The sequence below is a fragment of the Micromesistius poutassou genome (genome assembly GCF_964030765.1).
Source record: "Micromesistius poutassou genome assembly, chromosome: 21".
Taxonomy (NCBI): Eukaryota; Metazoa; Chordata; class Actinopteri; order Gadiformes; family Gadidae; genus Micromesistius; species Micromesistius poutassou.
This window is the reverse complement of record NC_140291.1, coordinates 2,714,114-2,732,576: the sequence shown is the minus strand read 5'-3', so window position 1 is coordinate 2,732,576 and position 18,463 is coordinate 2,714,114. Positions and strand designations below refer to the sequence as shown.

At 47.4% G+C, this 18,463-nt stretch overlaps 4 protein-coding genes across 5 annotated transcripts; all 4 read right to left on the bottom strand.

Annotated features, from left to right (window-relative positions):
* Positions 1-1,971: 1,971 nt before the first annotated feature.
* LOC311366466 (sesquipedalian-1-like) lies at positions 1,972-4,634 on the bottom strand. 2 transcript variants are annotated; one of them, XM_084485251.1, is made up of 4 exons: positions 4,519-4,634; positions 3,574-3,697; positions 3,055-3,367; positions 1,972-2,513 (listed from the first exon to the last, which is right to left on the bottom strand). In XM_084485251.1, the coding sequence occupies exons 2-4, from the start codon at positions 3,652-3,654 to the stop codon at positions 2,149-2,151; spliced, it is 759 nt and encodes a 252-aa protein (XP_084341377.1). In that variant the 5' UTR covers positions 3,655-3,697; positions 4,519-4,634; the 3' UTR covers positions 1,972-2,148. The 2 variants fall into 2 exon arrangements, with proteins under 2 accessions (XP_084341377.1, XP_084341378.1); XM_084485252.1 differs by lacking the exon at positions 4,519-4,634 and adding an exon at positions 4,417-4,450.
* Positions 4,635-6,184: 1,550 nt separating this feature from the next.
* Positions 6,185-11,485, bottom strand: LOC311366756 (uncharacterized protein). The gene is made up of 5 exons (XM_084485545.1): positions 11,012-11,485; positions 10,016-10,898; positions 8,807-8,884; positions 8,183-8,373; positions 6,185-7,912 (listed from the first exon to the last, which is right to left on the bottom strand). Exons 1-5 carry the CDS (start codon positions 11,199-11,201, stop codon positions 6,936-6,938), a joined length of 2,319 nt encoding a protein of 772 aa, XP_084341671.1. The 5' UTR covers positions 11,202-11,485; the 3' UTR covers positions 6,185-6,935.
* Positions 11,486-12,245: 760 nt separating this feature from the next.
* Positions 12,246-15,289, bottom strand: LOC311366701 (uncharacterized protein). Its single transcript, XM_084485502.1, has 2 exons — positions 14,930-15,289; positions 12,246-14,843 (listed from the first exon to the last, which is right to left on the bottom strand). The coding sequence occupies exons 1-2, from the start codon at positions 15,111-15,113 to the stop codon at positions 13,501-13,503; spliced, it is 1,527 nt and encodes a 508-aa protein (XP_084341628.1). The 5' UTR covers positions 15,114-15,289; the 3' UTR covers positions 12,246-13,500.
* Positions 15,290-16,010: 721 nt separating this feature from the next.
* LOC311366702 (uncharacterized protein) lies at positions 16,011-18,313 on the bottom strand. The gene is made up of 2 exons (XM_084485503.1): positions 17,608-18,313; positions 16,011-17,259 (listed from the first exon to the last, which is right to left on the bottom strand). The coding sequence occupies exons 1-2, from the start codon at positions 17,795-17,797 to the stop codon at positions 16,241-16,243; spliced, it is 1,209 nt and encodes a 402-aa protein (XP_084341629.1). The 5' UTR covers positions 17,798-18,313; the 3' UTR covers positions 16,011-16,240.
* Positions 18,314-18,463: the final 150 nt, after the last annotated feature.

Genomic DNA, 18,463 nt, shown 5'->3' with positions numbered 1-18,463 from the left:
CGCCGTCCCCCTGGACTAATATGGACAGACTGACGCGTCAGCATGTCCTGCCAACGCCTGCTACCGCCCCCCCCCCGCCCCGAGCCTGGCCTGTTGTACGGGTCCCTTTGTGTCGGGGACTGGGGTCTTGTTTAGGGGTTCTTTGTTGTGTTTATTTCTGTCCCACGGGAACCGGGGCGGCGAGCAGGTCTGAGGAGCAGCCGCCCTGTCCGTTCATTAAGGAGCTACTTGTGTTTCCATCAGACATAGTCCAGCATCATCACCACTCTAAATGAGCGTGTCGGATCACAGCCAGTAGTAGTGCTAATCGCCAGCGGGAGAGAGAAACACAAAACTGAAAATAGTTGGCTAATGGTTTGCTGGTTTTATTCCAGCACTGACACACGACCAGCGCAGATCAAGAGTCGGTGACTAAAAGTGTCAACATAAACATTAAGATATGAATTACATGTACGATATTAACACCAGCATTTAGTATACAAACATTAAGATATTAATAACATGTTGGAAAACCACACGGATATTAAGATATTGATAGACATGTTGGACATTAACGAGCACTTAATTTGTATGCGTGTATATGGCACCAGTAGTAGTTGTAAAAACCTTGCATTAACGTGGATTAACTGGCTTATTTTAAATCCAGACATTCATTTTTCTTTCATACATTTACATTTAGTCGTTTAGCAGATGTTTTATTCCAAAACGCCTTAGAACCAAAACAGAGTTATAATTGGAGTACCTGGGACACACTGAAGAGGGCCTCTTTGTGTGTTTTTCTGGAAGTTGCATGACACATAAACCACCTCAACAAAGTATGTTCTAAATTCAACCCAACGGTTAAAACGTCAAATTTCCATTCATATCTCACTATTGATCAGATCAGTTCAGAATATCAATCAATCAATATCCTTTATTTTCCTTTATAATCGAAATCCAGAATTTTTAGGTAAAAATTAATTGAGATTAATTAATCAATTTTCCAGGAATGACCTGGCCAAGAAGGCAGGTCAGTCTGATCCCATGATTGGACTTATTGCTGCATGTATGTGGGGGCTCTATTTGCGTCTTACCAGGGGGTGCCTAGTATAGTTCAGAATATGGTCCGCTCTAAACCGTCCGTCTCCTTATACAGCTTATAGGAACCATCAATCATGTTCCTGTGCTGCTCATGGCGCAATTGACACCGCCGCGGCTTAACACCACCCAGTTATAACGAAGCAGAGTGTTTATCTCAGAGCGCTAAGTGGTATTAGCCATGTTACCTGAAATATCTCACTTCGCCAGAGATAAAGTGTGTAAGAAATAGAGAGAAAAAAAGTAGGGGGAGACGGACAGAGAAAGAGCGGGGAAGGAGAAATGGAGAGAACTGGAAAAACAAAACAGGCAGCTGGACAGACTGAAATAGACCATGCACACACACACAGCTTATTTTACCTCCTAGACGCCATCTTTCCGACAGGCATTTGACAACCCTGAAAACACAGATCAATAACTATGATCAGGCTCTAACCCTATTTTAAGAAATAACTATGATCCGGTCCTTATAAGCCTTACCAATAACTATAATCACTGATCTCTAGTAATATTATAACTTATTAAAGCTGTTATTATCAATCTGTCACTTATCAATAACGATAATCACATCCTTTTATAACTGTTATCTATAACTAAACATTACTGAAATTATTTATTTTAATTGCTTTATATTATTTTATATTTTAATTAATAAAATAATTTTATAATCATTTTATTACTATTGACATCTAATTTATCTAAGACCATCTATCAATAACCAATATCAATGATCTTGTCCTTTTGTCCATTTTAAACTCTGCTCAGTAAGGGAGGGGATTGGTGTGCGTGTGTGTGTGTGTGTGTGTGTGTGTACATATGTGTAGGGTTGGGCTCCCCAGACATGCTGATTACAAAGTTGATTAGAGAGCAGCTGATTGGAGAAAAGAGCAAAGGTGGACTAAAAAGTTAATTTATTAACAGACCTCCAAACATTAACGATTTAAAAGCTTCGACCAATGAGGACGGAATCAAAACGTCCTCCGAACTGAGTTCTATCTCAAATATTTACACCTTAACACATCCATATCCGAGCAGGTAAAACAACATATTGTCATGAATGACTTTTGCATTTCATCCAAAATCAATCAGATCTGCTACAGCCCCCTCCTCCCCCTCCCCTGCCCCGCCACGTCTCCGCCGCTCAGCAATCAGCTCCTGGATCTCCTTTCCAAACTCTGCGTGCAGTTCAATAAATTCCTCCTGGTGTCCCGACCCAAACTCTAGCCACTCCCTCTGAGGCGGCGCAGGCCCAGATATGGGCGCCACATTGGCATTTCTTTTTGGCCACAGTTTCGGAGACTTCCTGATGGCTGCATTGTGTGGGACGGGCGGGGCCGGGAGGAGTTGTTTGGCCGCGCAGGAGAAAGCCGCGGCGACTCCGGGAGGGACGTAGGGCGCCGGCTTGAGGGGGACCGGGTGGGACGTCCCACCCAGCTCTGAGAGAGAGAGAAGATAAGAGAGAGAGAGAGAATTTTGCTTGATGTGTTCTAGATGACATTGGATTCAACATGTCGGCCCCCAGTCGGTCCCCTACTGTTGTACCTATATTCAGGAGGTTTTTAACCCCGAATTCGTCATGGTGCGACCAGGGGAGTTTGCTTTTGGTTAGCCTGTGCTTCCATTGACTTGCAGAGTTACTACTAGCCTAGCTCCTGTTCATGTGAGGTTATACACTTTTAATTACCTTGTAGAGTCATTAAAAAGATTTCCAATGTGTTCTGAATAGTGTCTATTTCAATATGAGAAACAACACAAAAACACACAAAAAAAACACAAACACACAAAACACAATAAGATTATAGGTTGCTCACTTGCTGTGATTATTAGACTACCTCAAATGTCTTCTATCATGTCTCAGTGAATAAAATACCGAGACATGTCATTCAGGAAGCAAGTAGAGATTAGGGCTTCCGTTTGCTGTATGACGGTAAATGGAGGACACGCAGGGATCGAACCCGCAACCCTTTAATCCCTCACCCCGATAGCGAGCCTCCAGGTCCATCAGCAGGAGCTGCAGGTAGGCGTGATTGGCCGACAGCAGGGCCTTGAGCCAGCTCTCCTGGGTGGGCTGGTCCTCTGCGGCGAGCTTGTACGTGCGCCCGCCCGTGACGCGAGCCTCGCTCCAGACCACGGAGAAGGCGAAGCGCTCGTCCGACTCGCAGAGCTGCACGCTGCAGCCCTCCAGCACCAGCACCCCCAGCAGCTCGCGCTCCGACCGCCGCTCCTTGTAGAACAGCAGGTTCCCCTTCAGCATGAACCAGCGCTTCTGATAGGACGAGTTCCGCACCCCCTGCCATGGCAAAACAACGCTTTCAATACAAACGCCTTTCTAATGGTTGAGCCCCCCCCTCATACGATTTTTTTTATAATAGTGTTTTGTTGAAGCTTTATTGTGCCTTTATGGACAGTGAAGAGCATAAGAGCGCAGGTTGGGAGTCAAAGTGAGGTACTGATCAATGAGGTATGAGGTATGATCATTAAAGAGGTATGACGGACCTTCTTGTAGAGGTAGCCCTCCTTGTCGACCGGGGAGTCGCAGGACTGGTAGTGGAGCAGGATCTTCTCATGAATCTTCATGTCAAAGGTCGCACATTGCTGGACTCAAGACGAGACGCAGAAACTACAGTGACAGTTTACAGGAGTGTCTTTACTGGGAGCCAACAAACACACATCGCTATTCTATTATGTAAAAGGATGGTAGTGTCCTGGTAGTTTTCATAACGTTGTTCATTTGAGGGCAAAGTCCGGCGACAAATCATTAATTTGAGAGCATGATTGTTCTCCAGAGTACACCAGTCTTCTATACTATCAGGGTATAGATGCAATATTTTACAAAAAGGTTTATTTTAAGTTTTGAGGTTATGACGCGTCTGATCTCCCACACCACCATCCCCCATTTAAGAGATCCATTTTACCTACGGAACATCCAAAATGTTTTTTTTCAGTAGTTCAGTAGCTACTAACCCAAAATTATTTGCGTGTCTTTTACCTCAACTGATGGTGGCGGTGTTGAGCCGGAGAGAAGAACTGTTCTTTAAAGAGCAGACCCGTCTTAACCTAATTAAACAGTCAAATTAAAACACGTTGTAATCGGAAATATTATTTCTTTACACACTGATAAGAAAGAATACCGTAAAAGGAAAACAAAAATACTTTCAAATAAATGAAACGTCTCTGGACTCGGCCCGCAGAAGAACAGTATGCAACCATGACTTTCCTACCGGGTCTTTCCTGAGCTGAGGGTATGCAACTCGACATACTGTCACTTCTATTCAGAGCGGGTCCCTTCATTAATCTGTAATTTGATACTCCTCCTCTGTTCCGAATACAAACCCGTACCTTCCCCGCACTCGTTGCGCCTCAGGCGTTCACGCACAGCTCGCTCTCATCTGGAACATAAGTAAATAAACTCCCAGCCACGTAAACATCTGTAGCACTCACCTGGTGCGTCTCTGCTGCTCTTCACCTGACGGCTTCCGGGGTGTCCAAGGTAAAAGCCCCGCGCAACCTACCGGACTACGACCACAGCTCCGCCGTCAACGCCCACGACTTCCTCGTTTAGGTGGACAACAAACATTATTAACTAATGCCCAAACTTGGTTCGCCGTGTGCGCACACCGACTGAAGAAAAACAACAGATCATTGCAAGTCGGAGGAAGGCGGAGCACTTTATAAACGCCAGTCACTGTACATTGCATATGGTTCTCCATCGTCATCATCGCCATCATCATTGTGCGATCAGGGCTGTGTGTTAACGTGATGGCTCCACTATTATTCACCGTGAAGTGTCTGAATCGTATAGAGGCAGAAATTATATCGTCTCATTGGTTTATACTGTACATTTGCAATAAAATAAATGCCCAGACATTTTAAATTGTTGTATTTATAAAGTGTAGCCTGTATGATCCAGAATAAAAAAAAACATATTTACCTAAAGGTCAAACCTCGGCTGCGGTCTTAGAAGAGTTTGTTTCCCCCCCTCTTTTTTATGCTTGAACCGAATCAATAGTATGTTTTTTGTTATCTTTATTGTTCCCATAAAGATCATATAATTATGTACTTGTTACAAGTATTTCCCTTGTCGTGACGCTGACCCGCCAGCAGAGGGAGCCGGTGTGCCAAGTAGTCCATTGCAACGCAAGTAAGCAGGAGAAAAGCATTGTCGCGTTTGATTAAGCGTTGTCTTTATTAAATCAAATACTTACCTCCATAAGTCAAAATGATAACAAGTCATACATTAACCACACACAACTAGAGGGACGGGCTTTGTTCGTCAACGCAAACAGAGACGCTGTGATTGCCTTTTAAACCTATCCTCACAATGTCTGTCATGTTAGCTTTTGAGTGGAATTTGTATTTTGTGAGCCTGTGTGTACTATCTGAGATTAGATGGCAAAAAAAAAAAGTTCAAAGTGGAAACTTGTCTTTGACCGCACAGTTAAAATACAACATGGTTTAAAACAGTGAGGACGGTAAATAAATGCTAGACGCTAAATTACATTACCGATCAAATGCAGGTGTGGGGTCATTAGTGGGGGCTGAACAGATTTCCAATGATTGTGATTGACCAATCAAAGGTGTGTACCGCTAGCTCAGCCCATAGAGCCCAGTCAAGACCTCTAGCATAAAATCAGTCTGGGTACCGCAGTAAATACATTAAGAGTACAATTCACGCGAGTTTAGAACTGAAGCCTGGGCTTTGATTACACTCAAAGCACGAGCACAGGTTCAATAAGGTTACTGTTCGACAGTGGAAATGAACCGTAATATTTAAATTAAAGGACAAGGCAAACTTCCAACCCATCAACGCTATGACGACCAACGAGAGGAAGCTTTGCTCCAGCCAAGGTGTTGTCTGTTTCGTAGACTCTCATGCCAGCCAGCAGATACCATACAGCAGTGGTCTGCCGTCTCATCTCTACAATGTGCTGGGACTCTTCCCAATCTCCTTGGAGGATATATATTAATTCAGATGAGTTTGGCAGGGGACCCCGGAGGGTCTATATGGGCCGGCAGTAGCTCAGGAGGTAGAGCGGGTTGACTGGTAACCGGAAGGTTGCCCCCCCGCCCCCCCCCCCCCCCCCCCCCCCCCCCCAGTGGTTGGCTCTGCCGTAGGTGTGTGAATGAATGGTTGTTAAGTCGCTACAGATAAAAGTGTCAGCAAAATCCCCAAATGTATATGTATATGATGTGGGCCTCAGTGTAAACGCAAGGCACTGTGCAGGGTCAGGACGAGGCGTTAAGGGTTACGTCATAGTGTTATGGTGTGAGTCAGGGTTAGATTCTGTGTTCTAGTCAGAGGTTAAGGTTCAGCGTAAGGATGAGGCGTTAAGGGTTACGTCATTGTGTTATGGTATGAGTCATGAGTTAGGGTCAGGGTTTTGGTAGATCCCAGTGGGTTAAATTGGTAACTGTTGAGGCCCTGCTTCCTGTTCAACAACACAAATCCACATAAAGACACCTTCGACTCTTTTCTTCATCAGCTATAACCAGCGTCATTGTCGGCCGTGTTCAGAACTCAGGTTTGAATCATGTCACGTTTTGCTTCTCCAATACCTTGGAGCTGTGACGTTCGAAGGTGTTGCTGTTAACTACGCCAAAGACAGTTTGAGCTAATCGTAGAGTACCATGCCATCAGAAACACAGGGGGACAAGGCAGGAGTGTCCACTGTCCAGCCCTGCTTGCGAGCAGGACTGTGTAGTATCCTTTGTGCGCTCGTGTCCACCCCAGATACGAGTTTGTATGGAAAACCGCCGCACATGGGTGGGCGCGCTGATAAGAGAAAGGGGCATTTGTTCCGGGCTCTGGACGACCAGGCTCTCACCCAGAACGTGGCCCCAGCACTAGAGGGAAACCATCACTGCTTCCTGAAGGCCGGGTGACGCTGTTGGTGAATCTTCTGGTGGCGTTTGAGGTTCTCCCGGCGGCTGAAGTTCTTGCCGCAGTGGCTGCAGTAGTAGGGCTTCTCCCCCGTGTGGACCCTCATGTGTTTGGTGAGGTCCCCTCCCTGGCTGAAGCTGCGCTCGCACTGGCTGCAGCGGTACGGCTTCTCCCCGGTGTGGGAGCGCTGGTGGATCTTCAGGTTGGCCAGGCGGCTGAACGTCTTCCCGCACAGGAAGCACACGTGTTTCTCCTTCCTCACCAGCAGCTCCATCCTGCTCCTCCAGCTGTCCCTCGCTCCCCTGCCGGACCTGGAGAACCCGAACCTTCTGCCGGCGTGGTCCTCGGACCTGCTGGGTCTGGTGCCGCCACCGCCGCCGTGAGGGGGCTGTCTGAATGACACCGCCTCCAGACAGGGGGCCTCCCAGTTGAAGTCCACCCCGCTGTGGGACGGTTGTGGAGGGTTACTACTGTTGTGGTTTGGGGGAGGGCTGTGATCAGAGGGAGGGTTGTGGCTAAGGTTAGGGTTGGGTTCTGGTGGCTTCACCATAACACACCCCCTCTCCTCCTCCTCTGGCTCCCTCTTGATGAACGCCAGGCTCAGAGCCAGCAGGTCACCTGACCCAGAGGAGCCCGTTTGGTTGGTCGAGGCCGCGTGGACGTCCCAGCCCAGGTCACCCGACGTGAAGCCAATAGTTGATTCCCCTCCAGCCTCATGCGACGACTCCACCAGTTCCATTTTGCAGTGTTCGGCGATGGTGAACCTGGTCTTGCAGTCCCCGGGGTCGTCTTGGTCCAGGTATCCAGCCTCCAAGATGTCTGGGTCCTCACGCTGGTGGGCGTACCCAGGCTCCAGGATCTGTGTCGGGCTTGGGTCTGGGAGCAGCATTCCACCAACAGCGTCAGGTCTGGATGAGGCATCTACAAACGCAGGCTTATCTGGACGTAGAGGAGCTGAGAAGCAGATAATTAAAAAATAAATTAGCATTCAGGGATTTGACAGTGCGGTATCAGCACATGAACTTAAAAACTGAGCCTATCTACATGTATGGAGAGATACAGGATGAATATGGATGCTGTATAGTCATTCATGCAAGTTATATGAACATAACTCCAACTCACATGACATTTCATCTCATTGGCTTGTTTTATCTCAACTACAAGCTTACATTGAATGACTATGCTCCTCTCCTCTGTGTAGGAACTCTTTGGTCCACTTCTCACCTGCGTCATCTTTGAGTAACCTCTCCTGGAGTTCCTGGAGCCTCCTCTTCAGACTCTCGTTTTCCCTCTGGGTCCGGGCGGTTTTGTCCTGGTACTCCGACACCGTCTCCTTCACCACCTCCAGCACCTCCTGCACCGCGGCCGAGAGCAGCTTGGCCACCCGGCAGTTCAGGCGCTCCAGCTTGGACATCCTAGCGCCGAGACAGCGGTGTTACGGAGCTCCTTCCCCAAATTAACCCTGCTTTGGTACTTTGATGCTCATTGCCTCAATAATATCTATATATACACACATCTTTAACATAACTAAGAATAACGCAACGAATTACAGTTTTCTAAACCCCAATTCTGCAACTCGTTTTACCTTATATGCTACTTTTAAAACGTGTACGATTGAAATTGTTTTACATGCAGGAATATATACGTTATGAAATGTAGTACGCAATTATAAATGTATAATCAACACATCTGTCCAATCGTTTCGCAGAGGTAGGAACTCCTCGATGAACGAACTGATGCGCGGCTTATGAGGATATGGGTTCGAATCCCTTTGGCAGCAGACTAATATCCATATGGGACGGCTGAATGTAAACTAAACGATGAATACATTAGCAATGCATCGTTTACCTGAACGATGAAGATCTTTCTTTAGATGTTGAAGAACTATCGAGGAGGAAAACAAACCAACACGCGTCACGTGACGTTTTTTACCGCCGGAAACATTTCATGTCCATCCAGTATGACCTGTCAAAGTAAAAGTCGCCGTCCCAATCGCAACCACATAGACTATTAAAATGTGTATTTATTTATTCACAATCATTTGTTCTATCTGGCATGATCTTATTCTGTGTGCAGACAAAATGAACCCTTTATCCGTTTTAAAACCACAAGTCTCAAACTGCTGTACCAAATTACATTGCTATCCTTCTTTAGCCACTGCGAATAGATACAGGTTATTAATGAGCCGGTAGGGGTTAGATGTATTGCTCTGTTTACAGGCAACTGACATTTGGTGCCCAACTCGGTACCTTTTGGCTGGGATTTATTATGATTAAATTGCTGTTGAGGCTCCCTGGACAAATTGGCTCAACATCTGAGGAGAGATACCTGAAATGATGTCAGCTATTGTTGAAGTGAGATGGCTGCCAAGTGAAGATTTATGAGAAAAGATATTAAACTAATTATATGACACAATGGCAGAAAAAAAAAAAGAAAAATCTCCTAGGGTGTTTAATATATTTCATATACCCATGCCAACCTGCTGCGTTTGGTTGGTTGCTACGGAAACACCACCCAATGGTGTACAGTCACACACAGTTATACAGCAGGTGGACAAAACACAGTCTTCAAGCTCTCACTGGAGAACTGGGAAAACACCAGTCGAGACAGCAATCGCTTTCAAACATATTGGCTGGTTTCCAAAAGTTCCCCACTTTCGGCCACTGTTCCTGTCAAATCTCCTGATATTTCCCTCAAACTTCATACCCGCTGTTAAAACTGTCGGACTGCTGGAACTGCTTGACACAAACCAAAGCGGCCACTGAATCGTCTTGGAGACCGAGGATACATCAGTTGTATCCTAACCACCGTGAGGGTTTTAGTCATTCTTCAAACAACCTCCTCAGACATATACTACCACCACCACCACCACGCACGACAAACGGGATTGGCTACAAAGTCGGAAAGCGCTGTGACGAGTCCTCCTTTATTGTGATGCTGCTGGTGCTCCGACCCTCTAGTCATCAAGCCTGAGCCTGAGCATTAGGAAAATGTTTGGAATCCTACTGTCGGGTCGCAGCAGCACCAGGTGTGGTGGCGTGGTGTGCATCGGGTCACTTGAGGCTGTAGTGGCGGTCCATGTGGATGCGCTGGTGCTTCTTCAGGTGGCTGGACTGGCTGAAGCGCTTGCCGCAGCGCAGGCAGGCGTAGGGCCTCTCCCCGGTGTGGATGCGCGTGTGCTTCTGGAGGTTCCCTATGTGACTGAACAGCTTGCCGCAGTGCTGGCAGCCGTACGGCTTCTCCCCCGTGTGGCAGCGCAGGTGGCTGCGCAGGTTCCCCATGCGGTTGAAGGTCTTGCCGCACAGCGAGCAGTTGTAGGTCTCGTCCGGTCGTCCGCCGCCCCAGCGGCCGTGCCCCCCCGCCGCCGCCGCCGCCGCCGCCGCAGTCCCCACCGCCGCCGGGCCCCCGGGGGCCAGCTCCTGGGGACACTCGAACTGGAAGGAGTTGACGAAGGAGCTGAGGCCGCTGGACTCGGCGTAGTGGACGGGGTCGTCCACGACGGGGTCCTGTGGCGCCGCGTGTGGTGGAGCGCCACTCCCCCCGCCGCCACCGCCGCCACCGCCGCCTCGCGCGTCATCCAGGGTGTCGGGCTCCGTTTTGATGGGCGGGAGCATCAGAGAGCAGGTCGGGTTGACGGACGCGGAGGTCATGTGGGTCATGGGGTTGTTGGGCTCCTCGCCGGACAGCCAGTAAGACATGTTACCCGTCATGGCGGCGTTCGTCCCGTTAGACAAGTGGTCAGCGACAAGACCGGGGGAACTGACGCAGGCGGATGGGTCCACGTCCCTCGTGTACACCACCTCCTCCTTCCTCTCCTCCTCCTCCTCTTCCTCGTGTGTTGGGGACAGCTTTGGCTCAGGTTCCACCTCGTGAATCTCATCCTTTGGTATTTCATATTGGCTGGTTTTACTTAAACACTCCGAAAGGGAAGAGTTGCGATCTGTAACAGGCAATTATATCAGGAAATGGTGCATGATCTAAAACAGATGGCTGCACACCGTGAGTGTGTGCAGATAATTACTACCTTCTTTATTGTTTTGTTTTTTTACTGACCTGCGTCCTCTTTGAGCAACTTGTCCTGGAGTTCCTGGAGCCTCCTCTTCAGACTCTCGTTTTCCCTCTGGGTGCGGGCGGTCTTCTCCTGGTACTCCGACACCGTTTCCTTCACCACCTCCAGCACCTCCTGCACCGCCACGGTCAACAGTTTGGCAACACGGGCGTTCAGTCGCTCAAGCTTTGCCATTATGTGCGACCCTACACACCGATGATGTGATAACGTACGTAACGTGTGTGTGTGTGTGTGTGTGTGTGTGTGTGTGTGTGTTAAAATGAAGATACCAGCAAGCAGTTTCTAACGCCTAATAGCAACGCTATGGGAGCACAACGACGTGTACAGCGAATTGCGTCCCGTAGTGTAGTAAAATTTAATAAATGATCTACGTAGCCACGAATAAGATATCGCGACACACGACCACATGGATGACTAGTTCACATTTCAGAAATCTATCACACAAATATTGTTTTCTGTTCGAGCCTCAGCTTCTTCCGTGTTGTTCGCGCGTGGCTTTGTGGGTAATGGAGTATTCTCGCACCAGGATAGCTAGCTAGGTAGCTAGGCTAGGCTACACTAGACAAAGTTAAAGACCGGGTAAACCAAATTCAGTATTTTTCTTCTTATCATATTAATTAGGCCTTAAATGTGTCCCTCAAAACATGTAAAAAATATTTTTCCCATTCATCATTTCCTTGAGGAGCTAGGCCTCAGAGAATGTTCTGTGTGCAGGTTTAAAATGGGCGGGTCTACATCGAGGACCGCGTTACGTAAAGCGGTCCTACTCACATAAACCCGCCCCCTGCTGCCCTCTAGGTATAAATACATTAACCGCGCACTAGCATTCTGTGGTTTCACCCGTCTATGGTTTTACCGCTCACGAGTCTGATTTGAATTGTCAGTTTGCAGCTAGCTTGCCCGTTGGACCTCTCCGGTGATGGGCGTGGTTTCCTGGCCTGCAGCGCACACGCCCCCACCGTCCTGAGCCAGGGATTACTGCTCATTTTTCATCAACTTTGAAGCATAATTTTATATACTTCGCGATTTTTTTAGTCCTTCAAATTTGGCAGGGTGGTTAATAATATATTTTCCTGTGGTATTATAAACTCAAAACCCATAATTATTTTTGGTTTACCCGGTCTTTAAGTCATTACCGTTAGATAGACTCCGAGGTCCGGCTGGGTGTTTTTATGTTACTGGTTTTTATCAGGAGTATAGAGATTTTAGACGAAGATGTTTCTTATTAAACCTTTATTGGGCAACTCTGAACATACAACTTGTACCCTATTCAGCCTGAACCGTCTCGAACGAGTTGGCCATAAAAGATAAATAAAGATAAAAGTACACAAAATAAACAGGGAGATCCTTTAACTGCAGGAGGATCGACAGACACGCTTGGAAAACCTTGGTAGGTTTATGAATATATCATATCATGATTATATTGGATAAAGTGCTCACTAAAGCAGCTGCCAATCAGAGCTTTAATTTACAGTAGCACTACATGACATTACAGTAACATTTGACATCCATATGCATGAGAGAACTATTATATCCATTTGTTTTGCAAATTTCCTTTACGTAATTACTAGAGGACAATAATTATAAAATAATATGTTTAAATACATTCCACAGCTGTGACAAAGCCAGTTGATAGCAAGACAGGAACATGGATACATCACAAAACGATTAATATTTATTACAACATCTAAACACTATTATAGAATCTGGCTACAAAACTAAAACATTGCAATAGTATGAATTCTGATATTTGGGATACAGATCAAATCAAACCTGGAAAACATTTTGTTGGCACTAACTGAATCAGTAGTTCAGCATCTATTAAAAGATGTACTCCAATGAGTTTCCTTCTTCATTGGGGTCCACAATTACAATTAGCAGAGCTTACTGAAACCAATGCTATCAAAGGATGGAGTTGGGGATCACACCTTGAGCAATATCCCTGAGAAGTGCCTCCTGAGCCAGCCTCATAAAGGTCCACACAGTCATGTGTCGGTCATGTTAAACATGACACGCTCTATTCCTGACAGCTGTTGCAGGTGACATATCATCATATCATCAGTTTTAGCCATATTATTTAAGGCTCTGGTAGCAACACCTGTCTTCTTATAGAGCAGGAGACCTCTCAGCAGAGCAAACAGTTCCTGATAAAACACAGTTTAAACATGTCTAAAACCTCTAAAACACCCAAGTCCCTGTACATAATCCGCAGCACTGATCATCATGTTCCATGTGTAACGGATGCCAACTAGCCTGGGCTAGCTGGCGGTAGTATGTTGAAAATCCTCACACCCCTAGCCTTAAGAACGCTTCTAGCCGCTGAGTTAGAAGCCTGGTCTTTTAGCTCAGTGGTTAGAGCGTTCGACTCCCATGCCGGTAGTGTTGTAGTTCGAGAGGTGGCAGGTTCGAGACCCGCGAGCGGTCGAACCGGCCTCTGCCACACATGTATAAACTAGAAGCATAGTGCTCTAGTCTAGACCACTGCCTGATGGGTGAGCTTGTGTTTCTTGAGGTTACTGGAGTGGCTGAAGCCCTTGCCACAGTGTTCGCATGTGTATGGTTTCTCCCCAGTGTGGTAGCGCAGGTGGATCTTCAGGTAGCCAGAATGGCTGAAGGACTTGCCACACACCGGGCAGCAGTAAGGCTTTTCCCCTGTGTGGTAGCGGAGGTGGATCTTCAGGTAGCCCGACTGGCTGAATCGCTTGCCACACACTGAGCAGCAGTAAGGTTTTTCCCCGGTGTGGACCCTGTGGTGCTTCTTGAAGTCTCCGGCGTGTTTGAACGACCGGCCGCAGAGTGTACAGCAATACCGCTTGGGCTGACCCACCGCTGTCTGTAATGTGCTGCTCCCCGGCTGACTGGCAGCTGCTTTGGCGGGTTCACAGGATAGCGGGTTGAGGTCAGAACCAGCCCAGTCAAAGGGTTCCTCTGCCCCGGTGTGATTCAGAGCGAAGGGTTCCGATCCGAAGGAGGGTGGGGGTTCGTAGAAGTACCCTGCAGTACCCGACTGAGCCCAATCGGGCTCGGTTTTGATCTGCTGTGGGGTGAAGAGGGCCGGAGAACCAGGACGACTGTCTCCAGGGAAACGGTTTAAAGGAGGGCCGGCGGAACTGTTGTGATTGGGCATAGGGATGACAGAACTGCTGTGATTGGACATCGGGTTGGTCTGAGGAGTGGGTTTGTTGTTAGATGGGCCTGGCTCCAGATTGGGTCCATGGCGTTGCTGCTGCTGGAGGAAGGAGCCGACAAGGGACTTCAGTCGGGCAGAGGCCTCATAGGGGAGAGCCCCGGCAGAACCCAAGAAAGGAAATGGCGCAGCCTCCTGATTGGCCGCTGCTACATCACCACCATCATCATCATCGTCATCCATCTCTTCTTTGGCCTCGAGGGAGTAGCGTCCCATGTCAGCCATGCCCGGGTCCTCCGGCTCGCCAGCTGGACCCCCGCTGTCCTGTGATCTGCCTCTCGCTGTAACTCCACACTGGAACATTTCCCTCTGGTTCACCTGCCCAGGTGAGCCTGGGTCCTGTAGGTCGTCAGACTCTCTCTTGACCGGTTGCGGCATCAGCGAACACGGAGGACTCACGGACGTGGAGTTGGAGATAATTTGGGTCATGGAATCATCGTCATCCTCATCAGGGATCCAGTAAGCCTCATCCGAGTCCCTGGAGAATATCAGATCCTCCTTTCGTTCCTCCTCATCCTCCGGCTGGGCTGGAGATAGCTTCGGTTCTTGTCCCCCACCAGGGATTTCATCCTTTGCTCTTTCATGTTGGGTGGTTTTATTCAAACAAACCGACAGGGCAGCGATGCGATCTGTAATTACACACAAGGAACTCAGTTAATGACTACCTTCTACCTTCTCTCGGTGAAGACATTCGGTAGGCTTTTTTTTTACCTACCCGCTTGAAGCAACTTGTCCTGGAGTTCCTGGAGCCTCCGCTTCAGACTCTCGTTTTCCCTCTGGGTCCGGGCGGTTTTGTCCTGGTACTCCGACACCGTCTCCTTCACCACCTCCAACACCTCCTGCACCGCCACGGTGAGCAGCTTTGCCACACGGGCGTTCAGTCGCTCCAGCTTTGCCATTATGTACGGCTTACGATGATCGGCAAAGGAGCCCGACTGCTATCGCCTAAATGGTTTTTGACTTGCTTGCAACGTTCGGGAACACAAACTAGTGTGTAACGGATAGTCTAGTATACTTTACATAATCCCTACCTCATCCTGAATAAGAAAGTAAGAAGAAAGACCTCTATTTACAACCCGACATCTTCCATAGCAATTTTTTTGTTCCTAGCTACAGCTTCTTCCGTATTATTCGCGCAGTGCTTGGTGGGTAATGGAGTATTGTATCTTCAGGGAATTGTAATTCTTCCAACTTCTCTCCTGCAATAATATACTAACCAAAAAAATGCTAGTAATGCTTTTCTGGCCATCGTTTAGCAATTAAATATACTGTAGGCAATTCCTTTTAGAAGCATTTTTTGGACATATTTGTAGACAAATCCAGTATCTATGGCTGTCGCATGTAATAATCCCCTCCAATAATTTAATTTGGCCTGAATGTAATTATTAGATGGCTTACCTGTCCATCTACCTATATAGGCCTACATACTGCAATCATGGACGCTTTGGCCTTTGGATTGTAGCAACTGGTTGAAGCAGTCAATGTGGAGTCTATGCACATAGACTGTTTTTTTGTTTATATATATATATATATATATATAGACAGCTAGACAATGTTTATTTGTCTTCCTACCAAGAGGCCAACCCCCTAAATTTGTCATTATGGGAAGACATTGTTATGTTTATTGTTATGTTCAATAGTACTACAACTTTCCAGTCCTCTCGGTATGGATCACCAACAAAAAAATCCCATGATGCATTCTGAAGCCCTATTAAGAAACATTGCTTGAATGGTGAATCAAGAACGGGTATAATAGTGTGACTCGAAAATCCTTTAATGATAAATTAAGAAATTAATAAACCCATCATAGTCAATACTGCACTAAAGCTATTGCATAAATTCTGACACTCCAAATACTATGTGATTACAGTATTACACATTGTGTGCCAAAACATATTCAAAACAAATGCTCTCAAATGCGCACAAATCCTGGAACAGTTTCCATCATAACACACCATTTTCCACATTTATAGTCTTTAAAACATTTATCCCTAGCCCTGATCCGTGTGACGTAAAGATCTATAAACTATAGATGCGTCAACTGGTGTTTCTTAAAGTTACTCGAGTGGCTGAAGCGCTTTCCACACTGGGTGCAGCCGTACGGTCTCTCTCCAGTGTGGTGGCGGAGGTGGATCTTCAGGTAGCCCGACTGGCTGAAGCGCTTGCCACACACCGAGCAGCAGTACGGTTTTTCCCCGGTGTGGACGCGGTGGTGCTTCTTTAGGTCCCCTGCGTGCCTGAAGGCCCGGCCGCACAGAGCGCAGCAGTACCGCTTCGGTCGACCCACCCCTCTCTGCTGTAGCGTTCTGCTCCCGGACTGGCTGGGGTTCGTGGGGTCAAAGGAAATGGGGTTGAGGTCGGAACCAGCCCAGTCAAAGGGTTCCTCTTCTCCGGTGAGGTTCAGGGCAAACGGTTCTGATCCGAAGCAGGCCGGGGGTTCATGAAAGTACCCTGCTGGCAGGACCTCATTCCCAGGGTCGTGATCAGCCCAGTCAGGCTCAGTCTTTATCTGCTTCGGGGTGAGCAGGACCGGAGAACCAGGACTGTTTCTAGAGAAGAGGAAAGGAGGGCCAGTTGAACTGTTCTGATTTGACAAAAGGTCAACAGAACCGCCGTGATTGGGCATTGTGCCTGCTGAACTGCTATGATTGGACAACAGACCAGCAGAACTGCTGTGATTGGGCATTGGGCCTGTCAAACTGTTGTGATTGGACAACAGACCAGCAGAACCGCCATGATTGCGCAGCTGGCCAGTAGGACTGTTGTGATTGGACAACAGGCCAGTAGAACTATTGTGATTAGACGTTGGGTCGGTCTTAGGAGGTTTGTTTGATTGGCCTGGGTCAAGACTGGGTCTGTGGCGTCTCTGCTGCTGGAGGGATGGACCGACGTGAGACTTGGGTCTGATTTGTGTTTCACAGGGAAGAGTACCAATAGAACCCAAGTAGGGAAAGGACAGCGACTCCTGGCTGTCTGCTTCTTCCAGGTCAGACTCTTCCTTCTGCTGGACTTCCTGTTCAGGCGCCATGGGATGAGATCGGAGTCCTACAGGCAACAAAAAAACCAACCAATCAGAACAATAACATGTCGATTCTGTGAATGGAAACTGTTGGCTGTTATGAACTGCAAACTTAATCTGGTGATTGATTAAGGTTTTGATTGATTGTTAAAATCTAGTTACAAATCCCAATTTCTATCAAATAATGTGTAACTAACTACATAATGATTTGTATTAACTGATGTAATATTTGTATTTTGGGAGTTTTTTTTCGGAAGTACACAATCTCTGCACCTTTTGAAAAAGGTGTTGCGGTGGCCGTGTTTATTCTCATCCTCGGCCACCCCTACTAAACTATTCTGGTCAGGCCACTGGAGAGTATGCTGCTAGCCCACCTGAGTGTTTTGCATGGTTCTCTTCCTGCAGTTCCTGGAGCCTCCTCTTCAGACTCTCGTTTTCCCTCTGCGTCCGGGCGGTTTTGTCCTGGTACTCCGACACCGTCTCCTTCACCACCTCCAGCACCTCCTGCACCGCGGCCGACAGCAGCTTGGCCACACGGCAGTTCAGACGCTCCATTTTCAACATATTTGGACTAATAAAAAGTCAACCACGGTAGAATTGCGAGGCTGATCCACTGGGCTTTATGTAGTTACTCACACAGCTGTCAATAGTCAACCGAAAGTCATCGAATACATTACATGAAATACGCTCGACTTCCAAGTTTACCGCTGTACGGGACCTCAGGTCGGCAAACAACCGGGGTGGGGGCACGGCCAGAAAGACCTAGTTGTACACAGCAAAATCCATCTGAGGAAAAGTACTATTACTTTGAATTGCACTCCCTTCTATGCACAGCGCCGTTGCCCAGACAATCCTTTACTTCTCGGTCGTATAGGACATTATGAATCCATAAAGCATTAATAAAATAGCCGTGCCGGTGGACGAAAGGCGGAATTTACAATGTAAAGCTATTCAAAAACACATTACGCTGAAACATCTTTGATCAGGTGTTGCCTGGTGGTATAAGCTGGCCGCTAAACAGTGATTAGAAATCAGTTAATATGTCTTCGTCTCTACCGTGTCCTCTAAACAAGGCTTGCTTCAACTGGCCCTGGGTCGGATCTACGAACTGTGTTACGATTATCCACGACGGCTTCCTCGATAAAATAACAAATAAATGGTTGCTTTATCGCCACCTAGCGTTGTGGATGATACACACTTGAACGGCTCTAAAAAAAAATGATATTTTGT

Coding starts and splice junctions, on each gene's coding strand:
- LOC311366701 (XM_084485502.1), bottom strand. CDS start 15,113: ATGGCAAAGCTGGAGCGACTGAACGCCCGTGTGGCAAAGCTGCTCACC. Junction 14,844..14,929: donor GGACAAGTTGCTTCAAGCGG/GTAGGTAAAAAA, acceptor GTGTAATTACAG/ATCGCATCGCTGCCCTGTCG.
- LOC311366466 (XM_084485251.1), bottom strand. CDS start 3,654: ATGAAGATTCATGAGAAGATCCTGCTCCACTACCAGTCCTGCGACTCC. Junction 3,368..3,573: donor AGGGCTACCTCTACAAGAAG/GTCCGTCATACC, acceptor TTGCCATGGCAG/GGGGTGCGGAACTCGTCCTA. Junction 2,514..3,054: donor CCTGGAGGCTCGCTATCGGG/GTGAGGGATTAA, acceptor TCTCTCTCTCAG/AGCTGGGTGGGACGTCCCAC.
- LOC311366756 (XM_084485545.1), bottom strand. CDS start 11,201: ATGGCAAAGCTTGAGCGACTGAACGCCCGTGTTGCCAAACTGTTGACC. Junction 10,899..11,011: donor GTTGCTCAAAGAGGACGCAG/GTCAGTAAAAAA, acceptor TGCCTGTTACAG/ATCGCAACTCTTCCCTTTCG. Junction 7,913..8,182: donor GTTACTCAAAGATGACGCAG/GTGAGAAGTGGA, acceptor TCTGCTTCTCAG/CTCCTCTACGTCCAGATAAG.
- LOC311366702 (XM_084485503.1), bottom strand. CDS start 17,797: ATGTTGAAAATGGAGCGTCTGAACTGCCGTGTGGCCAAGCTGCTGTCG. Junction 17,260..17,607: donor GAACCATGCAAAACACTCAG/GTGGGCTAGCAG, acceptor TGTTGCCTGTAG/GACTCCGATCTCATCCCATG.